The following is a 21,823-nucleotide window of genomic DNA, read 5'->3' on the forward strand; positions in this document are numbered from 1 at the left end:
CCTGTCTGAGCTTCACTTATCTCATCTGGTAAATGGATTCAGTGCGACGTTAATTATAAAGTGTTTATAGCACTGTCTGGCACATGATAATTGCTACCGTTATTATTGCGTATTTATATTTATGTGATTCCAATGGTGTAGTTTCTCCTCTCTTCAGTGTTCTGGAGTCTCTTCTCTCAATACTCCAAGAAAACAGTATCTACTGGGGACACAAAGACTTCCCTCATTCTGAGTTAAATGATGCCTGCAGGGGAAGGGAATGCTTCTAACAAAAATAGTTTTAGGAGAATTTATGTAGGAGAAAGTATCCTAGCCAGGAGCCTGCTTGGAAGGGGTATTCAGATAGCCAGAGGACAGGTGAGCCTTGGGGAAGCAGTCCCCAACAAGGAGACCTGGAGTGGGGCACGGAGGAGCCCAGTCCACTTCCCTGGAGGCACCAGGACCAAGAGCCCAGGGCATCCCACACAGGTCCTTGAGGCCCACTGGTGGATGAGCTGGTCAGACCTCTTCGAGTGTCCCCGAGAGGTCAAGGAGGTGGTGGGTGAGAAGTCCCCAGACGTCTTGAGGCACACGAGGGAGAGATGGAGCCCATGAGAAGCTGGTGTCTATGGGTGTGCATATGAGGTAGGAGCCCCTCGCCCAAACAGGGTGGGTGCCCTTACAGGGGGTGCACAAGTGTGAGGGAAGGGAGGATGAGGAAGAGGCAGTGACCAGAGTGGGATGTGGTGATCAGCTAGGTGCTGCATGTGAGGTAGGGCCCGAGTGAGGCTGGGCTGGGGTTGGGTGGGTGCTGGGGGTATACCCCATCTCCATGTCTCAACTGTATGGCTGACTCCTCCCGGAACCCTTCCTGGCCTCCCTCAGGCTTCACTGGGGCTCCTCTGGGTACACACAGTGCCCAGTCTTCTGCCGTGCCAGGCCTGGCCTCCCTGTGGACCCAGATGCCGCCTCTAGCCTGGGAGCCACCCGGGGGCAGGGATAGGCTGTCATTGCTGTTGTGAGGCCTGGCACATGGCAGGAGCACTGAACCTTTAGGGTGTAGGCCAACTTAGGGGGTTTCTCCTTCCCTCCAGCTTTAACCTGCTGTGGAATAAATAAATCACTCCTATGCTGGTTCAGCCAGGGGAAGGCCCCACATCGATATCCCTTAGAAAGGGAAAGTGGGGGCATCTCAGTTTCCAGAGATCCTCCTTCCTCCCCCATTCCAGCACACGGGTACCCCCTTCTTCTCCTCAGGCTTGGGGGGCTGCTGTTGGAATCATTCTTGCACAATTCCTGCCTTCGGCCAGCCTCACCTCCCTTTTTAAGTCCCACCCCACTTCTGGGGAAGGCACTGTTTGGCCCCGGAAATGCTCTCTGCTCTCCCCTGAACACGTGGTCTGCGATTTTCCTTGAACACAGCACTTTGTGACTTTGATGTGAACTTCAAGCCCAGCCCCCTTTCCTGTCTTCACATCAAGGAAATAGGTTGAGCTTCAGAAAAACTTGCTGACGAGAGCGCACCAGGTCTTCTGGCCCAGATACTGCCACTGAGCTGTCCAGGTGAGTTACTATCCTTGGGTCTTCTGCCTGTGTCTTCCTGCCATGGCCACCATAGAGGGCTCTGGGACACCTGGCAGAGAGTGAATACAGTGAATACACCCCCAAGTGAGAAACCCTAGCTGGGTGTGACATCCGTACACTGGGTGTGGGGAGGGTGGTGCAGGCCTCCTGGGCTGGGGTTCAGGCTGCCGGAAAACCCACATTGGGTTCTTAAGCTCCAGCTCTTCATCTAGAACCAGCTATCTGTCAGTGTTGGGAACCAGACACCCCACCGGTGGCCTGTCTGCCTGGACAACATTTGTACATCCCTAGGTAAGTCATGCATAGGTGCAGTGGAACTTGGCTATGGTCTCCAGGGTTGGCCTATATCTGGTACAGGTGGACTGGGAGTCAGGAGACCATTGGGGACGACCACGAGGGTCACAGAACTGGGATGTGTAGTGTCTAGCTGGAGAAGAAGGCAGACGGGACTTGTGGCTATCCTGCGGGAAGCAGGTCCCCGTCCAGAGGGTCAGCTGAGCAGTGGTGCAGGGGAAACAGGTGCCTGCTTAGTCTCTGGTCTGCTGGGTCTCATCAGGGCTGCATCCTTGGCTTAGGAAGCAGAGAAACCTCCAGAGAAAGCAATGTGCATTCTGGCCCCCAGGTCCTGTGAATACAAGGCTCACTCAACAGGGCTGTGAACTTGAACAACAAAATGCCAATGCTTCCTGCAACAGGGCCAGAGTAGGCTTGAACCTCTAGCAGGCAAGTTCATGTTAAAGGGGGGAGCTGGAGAGGTGAAGCCCCAAATCACTCAAGTTCTGCTCAACTGCTGTGTGTCCCTGGCAAGTTGCTTGGCCTCCCTGAACCTCAGTTTGTGTGTCCACTAAGTGCAGATGCAAATGTTGGCATCTAGTGAGTGCTCGGTTACTGGCTGTTGGGTGAGAGTGGTGCAGGTGTCCTAGGCAGGACAGAATCTGAGCAGGAAGGAACAGGGGTTCCTGTGATGAACAGCTCATGGTGAGTTTCATTACTTTTGTCTTGGCCAAGGAAGCAAATGCACAGTAGGTGTTTAACAAAGACCTGCTAAAAATTAGAGTCAGGAACTTCCAGGATGGAAGGTCGCTAAGTGCCACCTGTGAAGATTTCCTTCTGCTGAATCCAGAGATCTCTTTCCTTTGCTCACCTGTCTTCTAACCTGTATGGTCCTGGCAGGGACCCTGGGCAGGCAGCTGGGTGGTGTTAATGGGAACATGCTGAAGCCGGGTTTCTGCATCTGGCTCTGACACTTACCAGCTGTGTGACTTTAGGCAAGTTACTTCACCTCTCTGTGCTTCAGGTTCTCCATCTACAAATCCTTCTCTCCCAGGGTTCTCATGAGGATTAAGTGAGTGAATATATAGCATGCTTGGCATGTACTGGATATGAGATAAACATCTTGCTGTCATCATAGTTATTATTACCAGCCCTGGACAGACTTGGGTCTGGACTCCACAGTTCCCGCAGACTCTCCTAGGGGCAGCAGCCACCAGACCACTCCATGCTGTCCACTCCCTGCCCCACCCACAGAGCAGAATTAAGGCAGTGTTGTGGTTGAGAGCTGATTATGCCTCCCTGGCATCCAGGGACAGTTGATAGTGTCTGGAGGTGTATCTGGTCATGACTCAGGTATGTTGTGGCATCTAGCATATATAGGCTGTTAAGCATCCTACAAGGCTCAGGACAGCTCCTTGCTGTCCCCTGTCTCAACCAAACTCTGTCCTTCCAGCTCACACCACCTTTCTCCATCTCCCTTTCACAGTTACAGAGTCTGAGAACCAGAGAGGAAAGCTCCTTGATGAGGTCACACAGCTATTGGAACCAGGCAGTGAAGGTTGGGTTGGGGTGCTGGCCTCGCTGTGTGGGGGTGTGGAGGGACATTGTTCAATCAGCAAGCAGACACTTACAGAGTCTGCTGAATTTGAAAACCTAACTCCCAACTCTCCAACAGCCCAGGTCTCTAGGCCTTGACAGTCAAAGACAGCTCAAAATCCAGGGACATGAAAAAAAAAATCCAGGGACATGGTGGGGCAGCCCAGGGTTTGTGGGGATGTGGGAGCCTCTGGGGACCAAGCTGAGAGCCATGGATTCTGCCCTCCTAATGAGCATTCACTAGAATGAACTGGGTGGCTGCTGGGCCAGAGGGACTTGGGTTTGAGTCCTGGCTGCTGCTTTCAGGCTACATGATTCTGAACGTGACATTAACCTCTCTGAGCTTTGGTTTCTTTAGCTGAGGAAGGGGGATAAGAGTTCTCATTTAATGGAGGGTGAGGGTTAGATTCAACAGGTAGTGCTCATAAAAGGCTTGGTACAGTCCTCAGCCCAGAAGCTCTGTGCTGGTTGTTACCATCTGATAGATGTTTACTGGGAGGAAGTGGGGTGGTCGTAGAAAATAAGATAAACAAGAGAACTGTGTGCCCTGTCTTGGATAGCTCAGCCTGGTCAGAGTCAGACGAGCGAGCAGACAGCAGTCTTCAGGCTGTGACGTGAGAGAGCGTACGGGCCTTGGAAGCTCAGCGGAGGAGCCTGACTCAGAATGGGGAGGGAATGGGAATCATGGAAAGCTTCTGGGAGGAGGGGACACTGGGGGGACCCAAAGCATGTAGGTGGGTAAGAGGTATGGTCACTCCTCTGGGCAGAGGGACCAGCCCATGTCCAGGGTCCTCCGGGTTGCTCCTCTCGTCTCCCACCATGGTTAGTGGAGAAAGCCTACAGCAGTTCTCAACCTGTGGGTCTCGACCCCTTTGTAACAATGAAAATACATCCTGCATATCAGATATTTACATTACGATTCATAACAGTAGCAAAATTACAGTTATGAAGTAGCAACGAAAATAATTTTATGGTTGGGGGGGTCACCACAACCTGAGGAACTGTATTAAAGGGTCACGGCATTAGGAGGCATTAGGAAGGTTGAGAACCGCTGCTATAGACCCACCATTTATCCTCTCTGCTAAGGACTCCACTGTGGCCACTTATCCCTCACCAGGCTGTCAGGTTCCAAGGATACACAGAGGTGTCTCCACCCTTCATAGCAGACTACCTCCCTTTTTAGGCAGCCCATATCTGTAGCCTCTGCACACCGTGAACATGTATTTGATACCTAAGTGCCTTGCTGGTCTAGGGAGGGGAACAAGACAATCTCCACTCTCATTCTAGCAGGAATAAAAGTAAGATGTTATCGAGTCGATACAATCTCTTATTTTATGTCCTGAGGAGCAATAAAGTTGGACAAAGGCTAGAGATAAGAAGGGGGTGCTATTTTTAGAGAAGGACGTCAAGGAAGGCCTCTTGAAGAGGTGACATTTAGACAGAGACTTGAATGAAGTGGAGGATGTTGGGGGAAGGGTGATCAGGCTGAGGGAACAGGCAGTGCAAAGGCCCTAAGGTTGCACCAGACCTGATTTGTTCAAGGAACTGAACAAGTGACCTAAGGAGGCCTGTGTGGCTGGAGGAGTGAGGGCTGCATCATGCAAGGCCTTGGGGGTCCCTTTGAAGACTTGAACTTTTACCCTGAATGAAGTGGGAGCCTTAGAGGGTGGCAAGCAGACGAGATCCCAGGCTTGGTGCTTGGCGTGTCTCAGGTTGTGGAATCCCTGCAATCCCCCAGTGAAGGACACTTTCGCCGGCACCACTTTCCAGGTCTGGAGAGTTTACCTCACTGCCATCATGTGGTGGGTCCACGAATCCACGATTCGAGTCTGACCCCTGGTGTCAGGAAAAATAGGTAAATGACTAATTGCTGCCATGGTGGCTTATTGGGTAACCAAGCTGGCATTTTGCTGACAGACTTATGCTAATGCTGCCTTTGTTGGTGGGCACAGGGAGTGCCTCAGCCTAGGAGTCAAGACCAGGAAATATGGCTTCAGGGGGCCCTCAGGGTCTCGAGCAAAGGCTGAGAGAGAGCCAGGAGCTAGAGAGGGGGCAGGATGGTGGTGGGTCTGCAGGGGGAGGTGTGGGCAGTGAGGGGCCACATCCCGTCCAGCAGCACTGCGGGTGTGGACCCGTCTGCCTTCTGGCTGGGGTGGCGCGTGGAGCTGGTGCTTCTTCTGCCTCTCCTGCCAGGGCCAGAGGGTTGACGTGATCCCTCTGCAGCTAGACTGCCTCAGTCTCCCCTCTGGGCTGTCCCAGTGGGCATATAAGTGGGGGCTTCTGATACTCAGAGTATGTTCTAGGAGCAGTAGACCTTCCAGGCTCTGCTAAAGGGTGTGTGGAAGTTCAACATAGCTAAAAAGGGCCCTTCCATACAGGTCTTCTCAAAGCCTTCAGCGTGCTTTCCACAGTGTTTGAAAACACATTAGACCCCATGACTCTTTTTTCCCTTTGGAGCACGTTTGGGATGTCTCAGGTCTCTGGGGAACACATGTACTTCAATGCTGTCTTTACCCAAAGGAGACCCTTGAATGGTGGAATTTTAGGCAGGTACTCTGAGGAGACCTCCTCCTCCTCCTCCTCCCCCCAGGGTTTGGACTGCAGGAACAGGGCTGGTGTCCATGGCCCTCTCTGGCCTGACGCAGCCACCATAAACTCTGGGAAGGCCAAGTTAGGTCTCTGACCTTTGAGCTAAGAGGAGGCTGGGCTGGGGGATGAACAGGCAATAGCCCGAGTCTGGGCTTCTAACCTGGTTCTGCCTGAGCCCTGGATAAAGCCCCTTGGGGCAGCCCAGGCATGACAGGCTTCCCGGGGGCGACTCCTGGTGAGATTCACAGTGTGGCCTGAAAGCAGCTGCTCTCAGAGACCCTGCTCGTGTTAACACTCCTGCTTCTCTCTCCCTGGCCTTTCACCTTCTGCCTCCTGCCCACCTTCTCAGGGCACTCCCGCATCTCTGGCCACAGGGGCCCTGGGAACTTGGCCCCTTGTCTGACTAGTAAGGAGGGTTTAGACAGGCCTGGATGATGGGAACAGGGCAGTGCTTGCTTTTATGGTGTCCTTGCTGGCAGCGAGTGTGTGAAAGGTCCCTACCTCTGGGTGCCTTTGGCCTGGGCCTGAGGTGGCCAGTGCCCCTGCACCCTCCCCAGGCCAGCCTCCTCTAGCTTCTTTTCTGCCCTAACCCACTTCCGTCTACCCAGGCTGCACCTGCGGCCATTGTGGGGAGGAGCTTCTCAAACTGTGTCGCTGACAGTTTCCTGCCACAGCTTCCTGCCCTGGGAACAGCTTTGCTCCCTACTCCCCTCCCCACTGTCCCTGGATAAACCCCACCTGGCTGCCTGGCCCTGAGCCCTGAGGCTTTGTGGGCACAGTTCCATGAGTCTGAGAAGATCAGGGTCAAGGACAGGCGGCTGGATCTGGGGACAAGAGGAGGACAGAGGAGAGGCAGGCCCACCAAGTAGAGGGTGCTGCATGGATGAAAGTATGAAATCAAATTTGAAGGAGGGCAAGTAGCACAGCTCTGCTGGAGCAAGGCCCTGAGGACTTTAGATTGTAGGGTCTTGAGCAAGGGAGAGCTTGGGAAGTATTGTCTGAGAGCCACTTGCAGACCTCAGAGCTCAGCTCATATGGAAACAGACTGTGGGGTTCAGCCAACCACAGATACCATGTAAGTGAGATCTGAATCTCAGGTTGTATTAATAGAAACAGTGGTGGAGATCAAAAGATCATTTTGTGAGGTGATGCCAACACAAAATGACCTCAGGCGAGAGATCTGGGTGTGGCAGCATGTAGCCAAGCCATACACAGGATGACCCAAGAGAGGGGATGGGGCGGGGGAGGGGAGAGAGAGCAAGAATGATCAGAGGGAGAGAGGAGGCAAGCCAGGGGAATTGTTAAGGACCAGAGAAATTTGTGAGGCTCCAGAAAGAGGGAGAGGTCTCCAGTGTCCATCACTCAGGGGACCCAGTACTGAGAAGGGCACGAGTGCTGGCCTAGCGCCCACTACCTACGGGTGGTGACAGCCGTGTTGAGCAGTAGCCTGGGGTGCAGGGGCAGACTTCAAGGCTGGATGAGAGGGTGAGAGTGAAGGAGACAGGAGTGTAGACATTCCTTAATAAGTTTCCCTATCTCAGTTATTATTTTTAGTACCCATTATGTCTGCACCTCCCAGCTCACTTCCCCCCTTAATATAAAAAATTGATGGGCAGCACCTGTGGCTCAAGGAGTAGGGCACTGGCCCCATATACTAGAGGTTCAAACCAGGCCCAGCCAAAAACTGCAAAATAAATAAATAAATAAATAGAATAAATTAAAAAAAAATTGAGGTACAATTTACATATACTAAAATTTCTGTACTATTTTAGCAAAAAATTCCAAGATTTGACAAATGCATACAGTTGAGAAACTACCACCTCAGTCAAGTTATAGACTGTTCCCCCAATTTGAATCTCATGCCCCTTGGTAGTCAGTCCCTCTCCCCACCCTGATGCTGGCAACCACAGAGGAGCCCTCCTTCACTATGGTTTGAATGGGATAGCGCAGCCTTCTGAGTCTGGCTTTCACTCACTGTGACGCCTTTATGATTCATCCACGTTATTACATGTATTAGCATTTTGTTCCATTTTGTTGCTCAGTAGTAAATATTCCATTGTGGGGTATGAACCAGTTTATCTGTTCATCTGTTGAGAAACAGTTAAGTTATTCCCAATTTTGGCAGTTGTGACTACAACTACTGTTAAGTGTCCCTGAATAGATTTTGTGTAAATTTCCATTTCTTTCAGGTGAGTAGCCGTCCCGACTCTTTTTATTTTTGTATTTTCTTACTTCTCCTCCTCTTTTTCCTCCTCCTCATCCTTCTTCTCCCTTCTCCATTTTTAGACAGGGTCTTTGTCACCTGGGGCTGGAGTGTGGGGGTGACTGTAGCTTACTACAACCTCAATCTCCTGGGCTTGACTGATCCTCCTGCCTCTGGCTCCCAAATAGCTGGGACTACAGATGCATGCCAGTATGCCTGGCTAATTTTTCTATTTTTTAGTAGAGATGGGTCTTACTGTTGTTCAGGCAGGTCTTGAATTCCTGAGCTCAAGTCATCCTCCTGCCTCAGCCTCCCAGAGGGGTGGGATTGCGGGCCTGAGCCACTGTGCCTAGCACTTCCTCACTCTATGGAATGGTGACATGTGTCTCCAAGTGGTGACACAAATGCAATCCCTTGTTAATCTCTGAAATGCCTGGCTGTCTGTAACTGTTGGGACATCCAGAACCCACCCACCCCCAACAAGCTTGGCCCTCAACCCCAGAGTTAGAATCGATCTGGTTAAATGCAGATTCTGGCCCTTCCTCCAGCTACCCTGACCCAGCCCTCCCGAGTCTCCTTCTAGTATCTTCTCAGTCCTAGACCCATCCTTGGATGCCCCGGTCACCCAGGGCAGAGGTAGCCTTTCTCACTCCACAAAAACTTTCATTATACCCCCTTATATTTGCATAACGAAGAAGGGCACCCATGGGACCCTTTCTTGAACACAAACATACCCAGGTGGCCTCCCACATGCTCTTTGAGAAGTTGCTCCTCCTCATCCTTCTGAACTTGACTCAAGTGCTATCTCCTCAGAGATAGTGACCATTCTAGCTACAGTGACCTCTTTTCTCTCTTAGTATCACTCTACCTATTTTCCTTAGAATCTTGACCTCAATTGTAAATATTATTTGTGTTCCTTTCTTTGTTTAGTGCACCCCTCCCCCTCCTTAGAGTGCTATCTTCCGGAGGGCAGGATGGGATCATGCCTGTCTTAGGCACCCATATCCCTAGCGTTGCACCTTGAAACACAGTCAGAATTGAACACGTGTTTGGGCGATCAATGGTTCCAAGTGTGGGTGTGTGGGGACCAGTTGTGGTGTAGGGAAGGCCGCACAAGGTGGCGGCAGAGTAACGGAGGGGTTTGGGACTCCTCCATCTATGCCCAGCAAGCTGCGGCTCCTCTGCACGTTGACCTTGGCACAAAGCAGGCTCTGCACGGTCGGCGGGCGGAGGCCCTGACGTGCTTCCAATCCCCATGCGAACCCACAGGGTTTGGCGAGGCGCAGGGCCGCGCAACCCGCGCGGGGCGGCAGCAGCGATGCCGGACCCCGCGGCACACCTGCCCTTCTTCTACGGCAGCATCTCGCGCGCCGAGGCCGAGGATCACCTGAAGCTGGCGGGCATGGCCGACGGGCTCTTCCTGCTGCGCCAGTGCTTGCGCTCGCTGGGCGGCTACGTGCTGTCGCTCGTGCACGACGTGCGCTTCCACCACTTCCCCATCGAGCGGCAGCTCAACGGCACTTACGCCATCGCCGGCGGCAAGGCGCACTGCGGCCCCGCCGAGCTCTGCGAGTTCTACTCGCGCGACCCCGACGGGCTGCCCTGCAACCTGCGCAAGCCGTGCAACCGGCCATCGGGGCTGGAGCCGCAGCCCGGCGTCTTCGACAACCTGCGCGACGCCATGGTGCGCGACTACGTGCGCCAGACATGGAAGCTGGAGGTGAGAGCGCGGGGCCAGGGCGCGGTGTGGGGATTCGCCTTCGCCCGCCGTCCGATTTGGAATCTACCACCTCGTAGTAGCTTTGGTGGCGATGGTCTTCCTAAGAAGGTGGAGGGGCTCACTGCGCCCCGTGAGGGCGAGGCTTGAACTGGGGTCAGGGCCTGAGAAAATGGTGCGCGGGGCGAGCATGCACCCCATGGTAGGGCGGCCCTTTGGGACGATGGCTGAAGGCTTCTATGGCCCTCACGACTCCGACAGCGCGGTGCGCAGCCACCTACGTCGAACCTTCAAGCTGGAAATGAGCTTGGGGCCACGCTGGAAGGTGGGGCCTGGGACCTGGTTCCTCCCTGGATGGATTGGAGAGGGGACTATGGAGATGGCAGCGGTTGTCTGCAACATCCTGCACGACGCACCCTAGGGACGGCTGGGTGGGGTGGGCGGGGGGTCTTATGGGACAGGGCAATCGGGAGGACCCTGGAGATGGAAGGGGGTTCCTGTGGCCACCTACAATCCTCCTTGCCCTCCTTCCCTAGGGCGAAGCGCTGGAACAGGCCATCATCAGCCAGGCCCCCCAGGTGGAAAAGCTCATTGCCACAACGGCCCACGAGCGGATGCCTTGGTACCACAGCAGCCTGACGCGCGAGGAGGCTGAGCGCAAGCTCTACTCGGGGGCGCAGACTGACGGCAAGTTCCTGTATGTGGGGCCTGGGGCAGACCTGAATGTACAGATGGGCTGCGAGGGGTGTGCCTGTGCTCACATGCGCTAAGAAAAGTAGTGGCACCTACTAGGAGAGCCTTGGTAGTTGGTTGGTCTGGGCTGGAATGCAGCTTCTGTCACCTACTACTGGCTGGGGAGACCCTGGGCAAGCAGCGGAACTTGTCTGCCTTTAGCATTTACTGAATACTTACTGTGTACCGGTCACTGATGGCATGGCAGGGAACCAGGCAGATGCAAGTGCCTGTGCTCATGGGGCAGGTAGACAAAATACAGAGTGAATCAGTAAAATACGGACTGTGCCAGATCATGGTTAGTTCTATGTGTGTGGGTGGGGAGGAGATTGCACTTTTAGATTAGGTGGCCAGAGGAGGCCTTTCTGGGAAGCGGACTTTTTAATAGACAGAGTCTCACTCTGTTGCCCCGGGTAGATTGCTGTGGTGTCATAGCTTTCAGCAACTTCAGTCTCTTGGGCTCAAGCGACTGTCTTGACTGGGCCCAGTTGGGACTACAGGTGCCCACTACTATGCCCTCCTAGTTTTTTCTATACTTTTAACAGAGATGGGGGTCTCACTCTTGCTCAGGTGGTCTTGAACTCCTGAGCCTAAGCAATCCATCTACCTTGACTTCTCTGAGTGCTAGGATTACAGATGTGAGCAGCTCTGAGAAGCTGAATTTTGACTTAAGAACTACAGAAGGTTAGATGAGCTATGTAGCTTTCAGGTTGAAGGATGTTCTTGTCAAAAAGGACGGCAAGTGCAAAGATCAGGAGGCAGGAACTTATTTGGTACATTTGAGAAATATTGAGGCCAATTTACTTGGAGCCAAGTCAGGAGGTTGAGACTGGGAGGCAGGGAGGTGACTTCCTGGAGTGAGGCAGGAGCCCTCGAGGGTGCTGAAGCAACTCCCTCTAACTGTCCTGTAGATGATAGCAGTATCTACCCAGGGTCTGTTAGAAGGATTATGCAAATTAATATATGTAAAGCAATAGAATGGTGTCTGTGTGAAAAATGTATTCAGTGTTAGCTCTTTTTTTCATTCTTTATTTTTACCCTCTACCACTGTGACTCTCAGTTTGCTCTTATTATATGGGGGCGAATGTGTGTGTTTGTGAGTTTATTATTGTGAAAGAATCTCTAAAACTATTTTAAAAACTCTTCTGGGTGTTTGAAAGTCCTGCTGGGGCTGCTGCCCTCTGGCGTGGACACAGGTTCTTTTGTGTAACAGATGTCATCCAGATGTCAGCTGAGGTCGCTTTGGCCTTCAGTTATAGAGAAACTTGGTGCTTGCTTTTCTCCCATGACCTCAAGAGGTCCAATATTTTCCCTTAAGAAATCTGGAGGAATAGTTCCTGGTGCCTCCTGTCCCCTGAGAGCTTCTTGGCCCGACAACCTGCCTAGTGGAATCCTCACTATCACCTTTCTCCTCTTGCCCACTTGGAGGAGAAGACCACTTCCCTTGATTTCTCTACCCATGGGAGGCCTACACAGTTGCTAAGGTCTCCCACAAATGCATTTCCCTCCCCAAGGTTCTGTTGTCAGCTAATAAAATGTTTTTTTCACCCTACCTTACAGATTTATTCTGTAAAGTGGAGTGAAGTTTCTAAGGCTTCTGAGGGAACTCCTGAATGCATGTTGCAGGTGATGCCCAGCAAGGACAGCTTTTGAACAACTAAAGATAGCGCTTTTTTCTCTAAGAGGAAACTTTACATTTCAATCAGTTTGCTTTTGCTGTGTAATAAACTGCCCTAAAAATTACTGGCTCAAGGGCAGTGCCTGTGGCTCAAAGGGGTAGGGCGCTGGCCCCATATGCCGGAGGTGGCGGGTTCAAACCCAGCCTTGGCCAAAAAACCGCAAAAAAAAAAAGAAAATTACTGGCTCAAAACAACAGTTTTTTAATTCTCATCATTCTGTCAGCCAGTTGCACAGTTCTTCTGGCTTGGGTTAGCTGGGCTGGGACTGAATAGGTTGGGATGGCCACGCTCATGTGTCTGGCAGTTGGCTCAGTGTGACGAGGATGAACTGGCTCTAGTGCTATTGTCACCCAGCAGGCTAGCCTGGGCGCACTCACGTGGTAGTGGTCACAGGGTTCCCAAGCTTGGTGTTGAGTTTCTGTTGCCATTTTAAAACTTCAGGTTGTGATGTAAAAGATATTTTCACTTGACAACTAGTCACTAGAGACCATAACCTCCAGGCTAGCCCACCAGCGTAGTGAGGGAAGTGATTTTCTATCCGTAGGATATTTGTGTTTCCTGTTTTGTTGTGAGGTTCTCTTCTTTGCCCTTTGGTGCTCCCTCATCACCCCCCCTCCCCCCCCGCCCCAATTTACTGTGTCTCTGTATATCCCCAGATTGTTGTGGGCTATCCTGGGAACTGTACCACCCTTGTTGTGCTGTTCTTTGGGGAACATGCTGTTGAGGAATGAATGGGATGGTCGCAGTTGACCCTGTGCCCTCACTCTGGAGATATATCCCTGTTCCTTTGGCCAAAGGAAGGGCCTAATTTCAAGGTGGGCCCATATCTGTCTCATTACCCTATCCCTGCCCTCAGAATAGTGCCTGGCCCATGGTTGAGACTCAGTAGATATTTATCCAGTGAATGAACATCCACAGACAGGGCCTAAGTCCTGTCTGAGAGTTTGCATGTTGGAGGGTGCCCACTTGGCAAGCCATTCATCCCTGAGATCAGTGGTCAGTGCTTCCAGCTTCCATAGCTCTGAGACCCCCAGGCCAGCTTGCCCTCTCTCCTTCACTGGAAATATACACTGAACCCTGGAATGGAGCCTCATGCTAGTGACTCAAAACAATGGTTCTGTGGGAAATGTTGACTGGTTTTACTGTGAGATTTAATGCAAGGGTACTGGTATCTGACTAAATTGTTGTGTGTACTTGGGGTTGGTAGGAATGGGTGGACAGGTTCTTAATCCACTTGGAGAGGCTGAATTTCCATCATAGACATTGAAGATTTCTATATTTATTTTGACAAATTTTCAGCCAGACAGTAACCAAAGTTCTCATTCTATCAAAGCTTAGTCTGTTATAATTACTGCTCAGTTTATTGTGATGAAAAAGTGTACTGTGAGCTAGTCATGGAGTTGTGCTTTCCTGTGTGGGTCTTAGGATAGAAATGACCTTCTTTCCCCAAGAGAATGGCTTTAAGCCTACCTGTTGAAGGCTGTGTGTCTGCCATAGATGGCTAAGTATTCTTGCATGGTTGTCCATGTGTGTGGCTAAATATATCCCTTGATGACCAAGGGACCTGTGGATGACTGTGTCCTCCAGGGAATAGCATGTGTTTGGTATTCCACTGTGGTGGACCAGGTGTTCCTTTGTGGGTGGGTGTCCCCCAAGACCCATGGCTGAGCCTCCTCCAGCCATGGGTGACTGAGTGTCTGGCCATACTGGACTGAACGTCACTGTGAATGGCCACTTGTCTGCCCTTGGACAGCTGTGCATTTCCCTGTGAACATGCCTGTGCCCCCCAACCCTGCTTCACCCACTGGCTGATTACTAGCTGTCTGAAGGTTGAGCAGAGCCTAGCCTCAGCTTTCCTAGTCCTTGCCACTTTTCCTTTTTTTTTTTTTGAGACAGTCTTACTTTATCACCTTCAGTAGAGTGCTGTGGCATTACAGTTCACAGCAACCCCAAACTCTTGCCTCAGCCTCCCAAGTAGCTGGGACTACAAGCACCCACCACAATGCCTGGCTATTTTTAGAGACGGAGTCTTACTCTTGCTCAGGCTGGTCTCTAATTCATAAGCTCAAGCAATCCACCTGCCTTGGCCTCCCAGAGTATTAGGATTACAGGCATAAGCCACCAAGCTTGGCCTTCCATGGGGGTTTTGGGGTATAGAACCCATGGGTGTATGTGTATGAAACTGAGGCACAGTAGGAGGGCCCTAGGTCTCTGCTGGGGTGACATCCCTGCCTTGCTGCTCTAGGCTGAGGCCCCGGAAGGAGCAGGGCACATACGCACTGTCCCTCATCTACGGGAAGACTGTGTACCACTACCTCATCAGCCAGGACAAGGCGGGCAAGTACTGCATTCCTGAGGGGACCAAGTTTGACACGCTTTGGCAGGTAGGCCACCCGCTCACCCTGTTCTGGGGGAGATGCTGTACTTGGGGAGAACGGGAGCTCCTGCCAGCTGCCTGCTCCCCACAGCTAGTGGAGTATCTGAAGCTGAAGGCTGACGGGCTCATCTACTGCCTGAAGGAGGCCTGTCCCAACAACAGCGCCACCTCAGGTGTGTGGCAGGTTGGCGGGAGGGCGGCTGGTGGGGCTGCAGCTGAGCCCCCACTGCTCACTGCCCCTTCTTTCTCCAGAGGCTGCTGCTCCCGTGCTCCCAGCCCACCCCTCCACCTTTACCCACGTGAGTCCACACCTCTGCAGAGCTGGGGGCTGGGACAAAGCTGGGTGGGTCAGCTCCGCGGGGAGGCTGGGATGGAGGGTGGGTGCCAAGGAGGGGAAGAGGGTCCCCCTAGCCCTGTCTCTGGGGAGTCCTCAGAGGACATGGGTCACCTGGGAGGGGCTGGGAGCCCCCAGCTGGAGATTGCTGACTATTGTTGACCCTGTGACCTTTAGCCTCAGAGACGGGTTGACACCCTCAACTCAGATGGATACACACCTGAACCAGGTGAGCTAGCGGAGGTGTCGGGTGTATGTGGGGCTTCTGCCAGGCTGGGCTGTGGGGTTTCACTGGGGACCACGTGGGTTGGGCTAGGCCTGTGGCGGCTGACTTGGCCTGCCCCTGCGAGGGCGTTCAAGGACGGGGATACAGCTGCCCACACCTGGGGCTCCCTGTGCACACCACACATTTGTTGAGCTCCTGCAATGTGCCAGTCATGTTCCAAGGTCACCGTGTGAGCTCCTTGCACCCTCCCTGCATGCCACGTGAAGTGGTGTTGGTAACTACTCTCCCTGCACAGGTGAGAGAGGCAGGGAAGTGCTGTCTGAGGTCCCACAGCCAGGCGGGGCTGGTGGTGGGATTTGAGCCCAGGCAGATAGACTTCGGAGCCCGTGTTCCTAACACTCTGCTGTGGGTGCTCATGTTTTCCACTTATCCACGTGTGTGCACAGAGAACACACCTGGTTACACGTGCACCCAGATGCTCACCTGTGGAGGTGTTGTAAACACGGCTGCATGGTGTGAACATAAATGTGGGCAGGCCTCGACAGGTGTGCAGGTGTGACTGTGCACACACACACACGCCACAGCTGACATGCTAGTGATGACACATGGATACTGATGCACTTGCCTCTAGAGTCCACTCGTTCATGGCTTCACAGGGCACCCACAGCCATGACCAGGAGTGTGTGCAAGTGCATGCACATCAGTACACACATGAACACGCATGTGCGCACATGTGCTGTCCATGCTCTTGGGGAGGACACACTTGTAGGGGCTGAGAATTTCCCCACACCCCACTGCCCTCTCCCTGCCCTGACCTGGGAGTGTGCGGCTGTATGTGTGTATCCAGCGCGCCTAGCATCTTCAGACAAACAGCGGCCGATGCCCATGGACACGAGTGTGTATGAGAGCCCCTACAGTGACCCCGAGGAGCTCAAGGACAAGAAACTCTTCCTGAAGCGTGAGAACCTCATCATAGCTGACATTGAACTTGGCTGTGGCAACTTTGGCTCAGTGCGCCAGGGCGTCTACCGCATGCGCAAGTATGGCCACCCCTGCTGTACTGGATGTGCTGCTGCATGGGGAGCAGAGGGAGTGGGCTCCCAGGCTGTGGGGCAGGAGCAGGAAACACTGGAGGATTCCCCAGAGAGCTCAGGACACCTGAGAGGGAGCCAGAGATGCAGGCCTGGGCTGGGGAGAGGCTGGCTGAGCACAGGCGCCCATCACCAGGGCGGTGCAGAGAGGCCCCTGGCCCTACGTCCACCAGCCACAATATAGGCTGCCCTGGAGAGGGAGACATTCTGAATGAGGGCTTCTTTTCAGCCAGTGCTGGGTGGTTCCTGCTGATGGACTTGGCTGCAAGCTGTCCTCAGAGGACACTCCTAGCAGCCAGGGAATGAGCTCCTTGCCCCTGAGCTGGGCAGGGAGCCAGTGTTCACCAGGCAACTAAGGGAGGAAGAGAGATGCCAGGTGGGTGGAAGCAGGGCTGGGGCTTCTCACCCATACGCCTCCCTCTCGGGCCCTCCACCGTGCAGGAAGCAGATCGATGTGGCCATCAAGGTGCTGAAGCAGGGCACAGAGAAGACAGACAAGGACGAGATGATGCGAGAGGCACAGATCATGCACCAACTGGACAACCCGTACATTGTGCGGCTCATCGGTGTCTGCCAGGATGAGGCCCTCATGCTGGTCATGGAGATGGCAGGCGCAGGGCCACTGCACAAGTTCCTGGTTGGCAAGAAGTGAGCCCCTGGGGGCTGGGCCATGGGCTGGGTGGGGACCCAGGGCAGGAGGGACATAGGCGTGCATCCCCGGGAATGTGCCCATGCTTGTTCCCATTGCACACCACCCCTTGTGCTTGCACTTATTTTTACATCTTCATGGACACGCCCCATCCCCCTGAACATGCCAACACCCACACTCAGGCCCACCAGGCGGAGCTGCCCACCCTCAATTTCCCCGTTTATACCACAGTGGAGATGGCAGGATCTACCTCAGGGGGGTCTTGGGGATTAAATGAGTCCACACTTGTAAAGGGCTGAAACAGTGAGAACTTCATAGCTATTAGCTCCATCACTGTCACCCAGACTCTCTGGGCCAACCTCAGGCCCCACAGGAAGCTGCCCATCTTTGGAGCCTACCGCAGGGATAGCAAATGGCATTGTTTTTGTATTGCATGGTTTTACATTTTTAACGTGTTAAAAAAAATAAAATCCAGGACCTAAAACAAAGAAGATGTGACAGAGACCAGAGACCATATGTGGCCTGCAAAGGTTGAAACACTGGCTGTTTGGCCCTTTACTGAAAATGTTTGCAGCTTCATTTGTGTTTCCCTATGCCCCAAACTCTTCCCCTCACAGACACGAACTTTTGCATACACTGCTAATGCCCACCCTTGCTGGTGCACAGACCCTCATGTGTGGGGAGTGTGTCCCTGGCTCATGCACTCAGTCACTGGACAGGAATTCACTGAGCACTTTGTCTGTGACAGGCACTTGGGATTTATCAGCAAATAAAAGAGGATAAGATCCTTGCCCTATATTCAGGCTGGAGAAGAAAGGCAATAAATAATCATGATAAAATCAGGAGCATGTTGGAAGATGGTGCTGTGGAAATGAGTGTAGCCACCCATGCTGGGGTGGGAGGTGTGGTGAGGGAGGCCACCAGGCACAGCTCTGGGGGAGAGTACTCCTGGCAGAGGGCACAGCTGTGCAAAGGCCCTGAGGCCCCTGCCTGGTGGGGCATGGCAGTGGGCAGGGAGCTGAGGTGGGGCAGGTTGTGCAGGGCCTTGTAGGTATAAGAAGAGGGACTGGGACTTTTACCCTGAGGGGGAACCTGGGGGGCTGTGAGCAGAGGAGTGGCAGGACCTGGCTCAGGGCTGGGAGGCCTGGGCAGGGCTGGGAGGTCCGGGCAGAGCTGACCACCCTAGTCCAGGTGAGTGATGATGGGGCTGCCAGTGGCAGGGTGGCAGAAGCGAAGGTGGGATGAAATGGGGGATTCTGGAGAGAATCTGAGGGCAGAGCTGCCAGGCTTTGCTGGTGTAGTTGGATGTGAGAGAAAGAGGGGAGAAGTGTGCATAGAACTGTTGGAAAAGATGAGGGGGAGCCCGCGTGTGCCTGTGTGTGTGCATGGACAGGCTGTGCTGTCTTTGAGGAGCCCTTGAAGGCACCCCAAGGGCATAGGCAGGGTTGTGACTGTGGGGATGGTAGCCTGGTGTGTTACTTACAGTCTTGAGACTGGATGAAGCAGGCTTTTGCCTGCTTTGTTCACAGCTGTCCCTAGTGCCACACCCAGCACATTGCAGGTGCTTGGAAGGCATCTGTTGAGCATGTAGTGATCTGACCCATGCTCAGCTGGGGCAGAGAAGAGGGCTTTGCTCCCTGGGACTCTGTGCTGTCTTATCCCAGCTGCCCCCTTGCTCTGTGTCCCAGGGAGGAGATCCCTGTCAGCAATGTGGCCGAGCTGCTGCACCAGGTGTCCATGGGGATGAAGTACCTGGAGGAGAAGAACTTTGTGCACCGTGACCTGGCTGCCCGCAATGTCCTGCTGGTCAACCGGCACTATGCCAAGATCAGCGACTTCGGCCTCTCCAAGGCTCTGGGTGCTGACGACAGCTACTATACTGTGAGCTCTGGCCCAGTGATGCCCAGGGGGATTGGTGGGTGGGTGGTGGGTCCCCGAGTCCTGCCCCGGCAGCATCTCCTCCTCCTCAGGCCCGCTCAGCAGGGAAGTGGCCGCTCAAGTGGTACGCGCCTGAGTGCATCAACTTCCGCAAGTTCTCCAGCCGCAGTGACGTCTGGAGCTACGGGGTCACCATGTGGGAGGCCTTGTCTTATGGCCAGAAGCCCTACAAGGCAGGTGGCAGGAGTGGGCAGGTGGTGGGTGAGGCGAGGCAGGAGGGAGGCCCATGGTTACTCACATGTGCCTTGGTCCTGCCCTGAGCAGAAGATGAAGGGCCCTGAGGTCATGAACTTCATTGAGCAAGGCAAGCGGATGGAGTGCCCATCGGAGTGTCCACCTGAATTGTACTCACTCATGAGTGACTGCTGGACATACAAGTGAGTCCCAAGTGGGAGGGGACCTAGCTGAACAATCTCTGGGCCAGGGGCAGGAGGTCCTGATGCCTGATCAGTGGGTGTAAACGTAGCTCTACCCAATGTCATCCCACCCGGAGACCCTCGTCCAGCTCATGGCTTTTCCAGCCTTTAGTACCCTTAGTTTCCTCCCTTGAGTTCACCTGTGCACATGCTGGCTCCCTGCTGCCCCAGTGGGAAATGTCTTGCCCTCCTGCCCATGGACATGCTCTAGTGTCTAAAACCTCAGTCTCACCAGTGAACTCTCAGCACAAGGACCCTGCAATTCTCAAAGAAGTCCATACTCTGTCCAGTGTATGATGACACCAGTGCTCAGGGTGTTGAATAATTCTCCAGTATTGCACATGTCAGGGCCCCACCAGCCAGCACTCTATGCCTGATTCCCAGATGAACCAACTCTGGGGTATGTCAGTACTCGATAGGTCACTGCCTCTGGTTGAAGCCTCACACATGAACATCCCAACTCCTAACCCCATCATTCATCTCAGCTTCCCATTAGGATAACAGGCAACACATACCCAAACAAGCTGACATCCTACTGACCATGCAATGTGTGGACTTTCCAGTGTTTGGTACCCTACTGGCCAGTGCTTAGGATACTGAGGCCAAAACACTCTCACTGATCAGCCCACCCTTCTCCAACATGTATTCATCCACCCTCTATGAGGAAACACTCAGTGCACCAACACCCTAGCTCAGCTTGGGATATCCTATATGGAGCACCATTAACACTAGCTCCTCACTGGCAAAACCCACCCACCCACAGTACTTCAACCTTCTCTTTGATTATGGGCCACGTACTTATACCCATCTAAGCCTGAGTTGAGCATGTAAGTACCCTGGCCCTGGGCACACACTCGTTGCTTCAGCATTCAGTACTCCATTCCCTGTGGTTGATAGCCACTTTGAAACCCAACCATTTCCATTCCCTAAGTTCTCAGTGGTCAGAACTCACTCCCTGGTTAACCCAGCATCCTATATGTCAACAACAACACCAGTCCCAGCGTGCTCACGCCCAGTGTTCCACCAGCCCAATGGTCCCACGCTCGCCCACCATCCTGCTATAGTCGGGTTCTGGGGTGTGGTCAATGGCTGGATCTACCCCCCACAGGTGGGAGGATCGCCCAGACTTCCAGACCGTGGAGCAGCGCATGCGGGCCTGTTACTACAGCTTGGCAAGTAAGGCCGAGGGCCCCCCGGGAGCCGAGGCTGCATGTGGCTGATCCCGAGCTGCTCAGAGACTGTGGACCCCATTCCTGCTTTTCATCTTCTACCCTCAGCTCCATCCTAGGCCTTGAGTTAGGCGGGGGTCAGCTCAGTGCTTCTCCTACCAACTGGGCTGTGGCTGTTGCGTCTGAGACCTCATTCCCTGTCTGTCCCCTGTCCTCTCTGCCTGGGGAACAATGGAAGGCCCTGAGAAGGCCGGGCTGAAGGGGGAAGACCCTGGGAATCCTCAGATGGCAAGAAGTACATCCTTGGAATAAACTCAGCTTCTCTCGTTCGTGTGTCTTCATCTTTCTGGGGTGAGGGGAGAAGCCAGGAGAGGGGGCTAGGTTATGAGAAGTGCTTGGAAGTGACCTCCAGGAAGATGGTGCTGGTTTTCCTACTTCTCTTCCCTAGGAGCATCTTCACGTGAGTGAAGGGCTTAGGTAGAGTGGGGCAACTGAGGCTGGGTGGGTGTGGGGGCCAAGGGCCCATGGGCTTGCAAGGATTGCATGAGATGGGCGCTGCCCTCACTGTATGCCCACTGGTTTCACCTGAGAGGATTTTAACAACAGCCTCATTCCACAGCCCCCACCCCGCTGGGGTCTTCACCACCTGGTGGCCCAATTGCTAGCTCCATCCCACTCAGAAGAACATCCTGAAGTCTTGCTGCCTCAGTTTGCCCACATGAGAAATTGGGAAGCCCAGAACCCAACAGGTGTGGTGACATGGAGCCAGGGCACTGTGTTTCATTTCTGAGTGTGCACACCCCACACCTTTCCTCAGCTGAGTCTGGCTCCACCCTCAGCCCCCAAGCCAGTGCCTGGAGCTCTTGGCAAAGTGATGGGCTCAAGGGAGGGGGTGGAACCTGCTTATCCAGAGGAAAGAATTGCTGGGGCTTCTGGGAAGCATTTTTTTTTTTCTTTTGATTTGTGGTGTGAAGACAGGAGCTCTGGGGCACCTGTTGCCATTTTATTGGCCTGTGGGTGTGGGACAGGAGTGGAGGCCCAGGTAGGTAATGGCAGAGAGGAACCCCAGAGCCTTGGTGACATATGAACACTTTCCAGCCAGGAATTGATGATGTGACAATACTATTAACTCAGATACAGACCTATTTACCAGACTTTACCATTGAGTTTAATAATTTATATGTACACTTAAATGAACATATTTTATTACTTAACCATTAACAACCTTCATATTCTGCATGGACGTTCATTTGGAGAACCCAGTTACACAG

The 21,823-nt window shown here is 53.3% G+C and overlaps 1 protein-coding gene across 5 annotated transcripts; it reads left to right on the forward strand.

The window, feature by feature from the left end:
- The first annotated feature begins 1,423 nt into the window (after positions 1-1,423).
- On the forward strand, positions 1,424-20,881 carry LOC128582995 (tyrosine-protein kinase ZAP-70). Of its 5 annotated transcripts, XM_053586768.1 has the most exons (14): positions 1,509-1,542; positions 1,776-1,854; positions 9,494-9,944; positions 10,478-10,638; positions 14,598-14,736; positions 14,821-14,902; positions 14,982-15,028; positions 15,241-15,292; positions 16,137-16,329; positions 16,822-17,028; positions 18,718-18,910; positions 19,000-19,140; positions 19,232-19,344; positions 20,492-20,881. In XM_053586768.1, the coding sequence occupies exons 3-14, from the start codon at positions 9,543-9,545 to the stop codon at positions 20,601-20,603; spliced, it is 1,842 nt and encodes a 613-aa protein (XP_053442743.1). In that variant the 5' UTR covers positions 1,509-1,542; positions 1,776-1,854; positions 9,494-9,542; the 3' UTR covers positions 20,604-20,881. The 5 variants fall into 5 exon arrangements, with proteins under 5 accessions (XP_053442742.1, XP_053442743.1, XP_053442740.1 ...); XM_053586765.1 differs by having other exon boundaries at positions 14,598-14,902; XM_053586767.1 differs by lacking the exon at positions 1,776-1,854 and having other exon boundaries at positions 1,424-1,542; positions 14,598-14,902.
- Positions 20,882-21,823: the final 942 nt, after the last annotated feature.

Source organism: Nycticebus coucang, chromosome 4, assembly GCF_027406575.1.
Source record: "Nycticebus coucang isolate mNycCou1 chromosome 4, mNycCou1.pri, whole genome shotgun sequence".
NCBI classification, from domain to species: domain Eukaryota; kingdom Metazoa; phylum Chordata; class Mammalia; order Primates; family Lorisidae; genus Nycticebus; species Nycticebus coucang.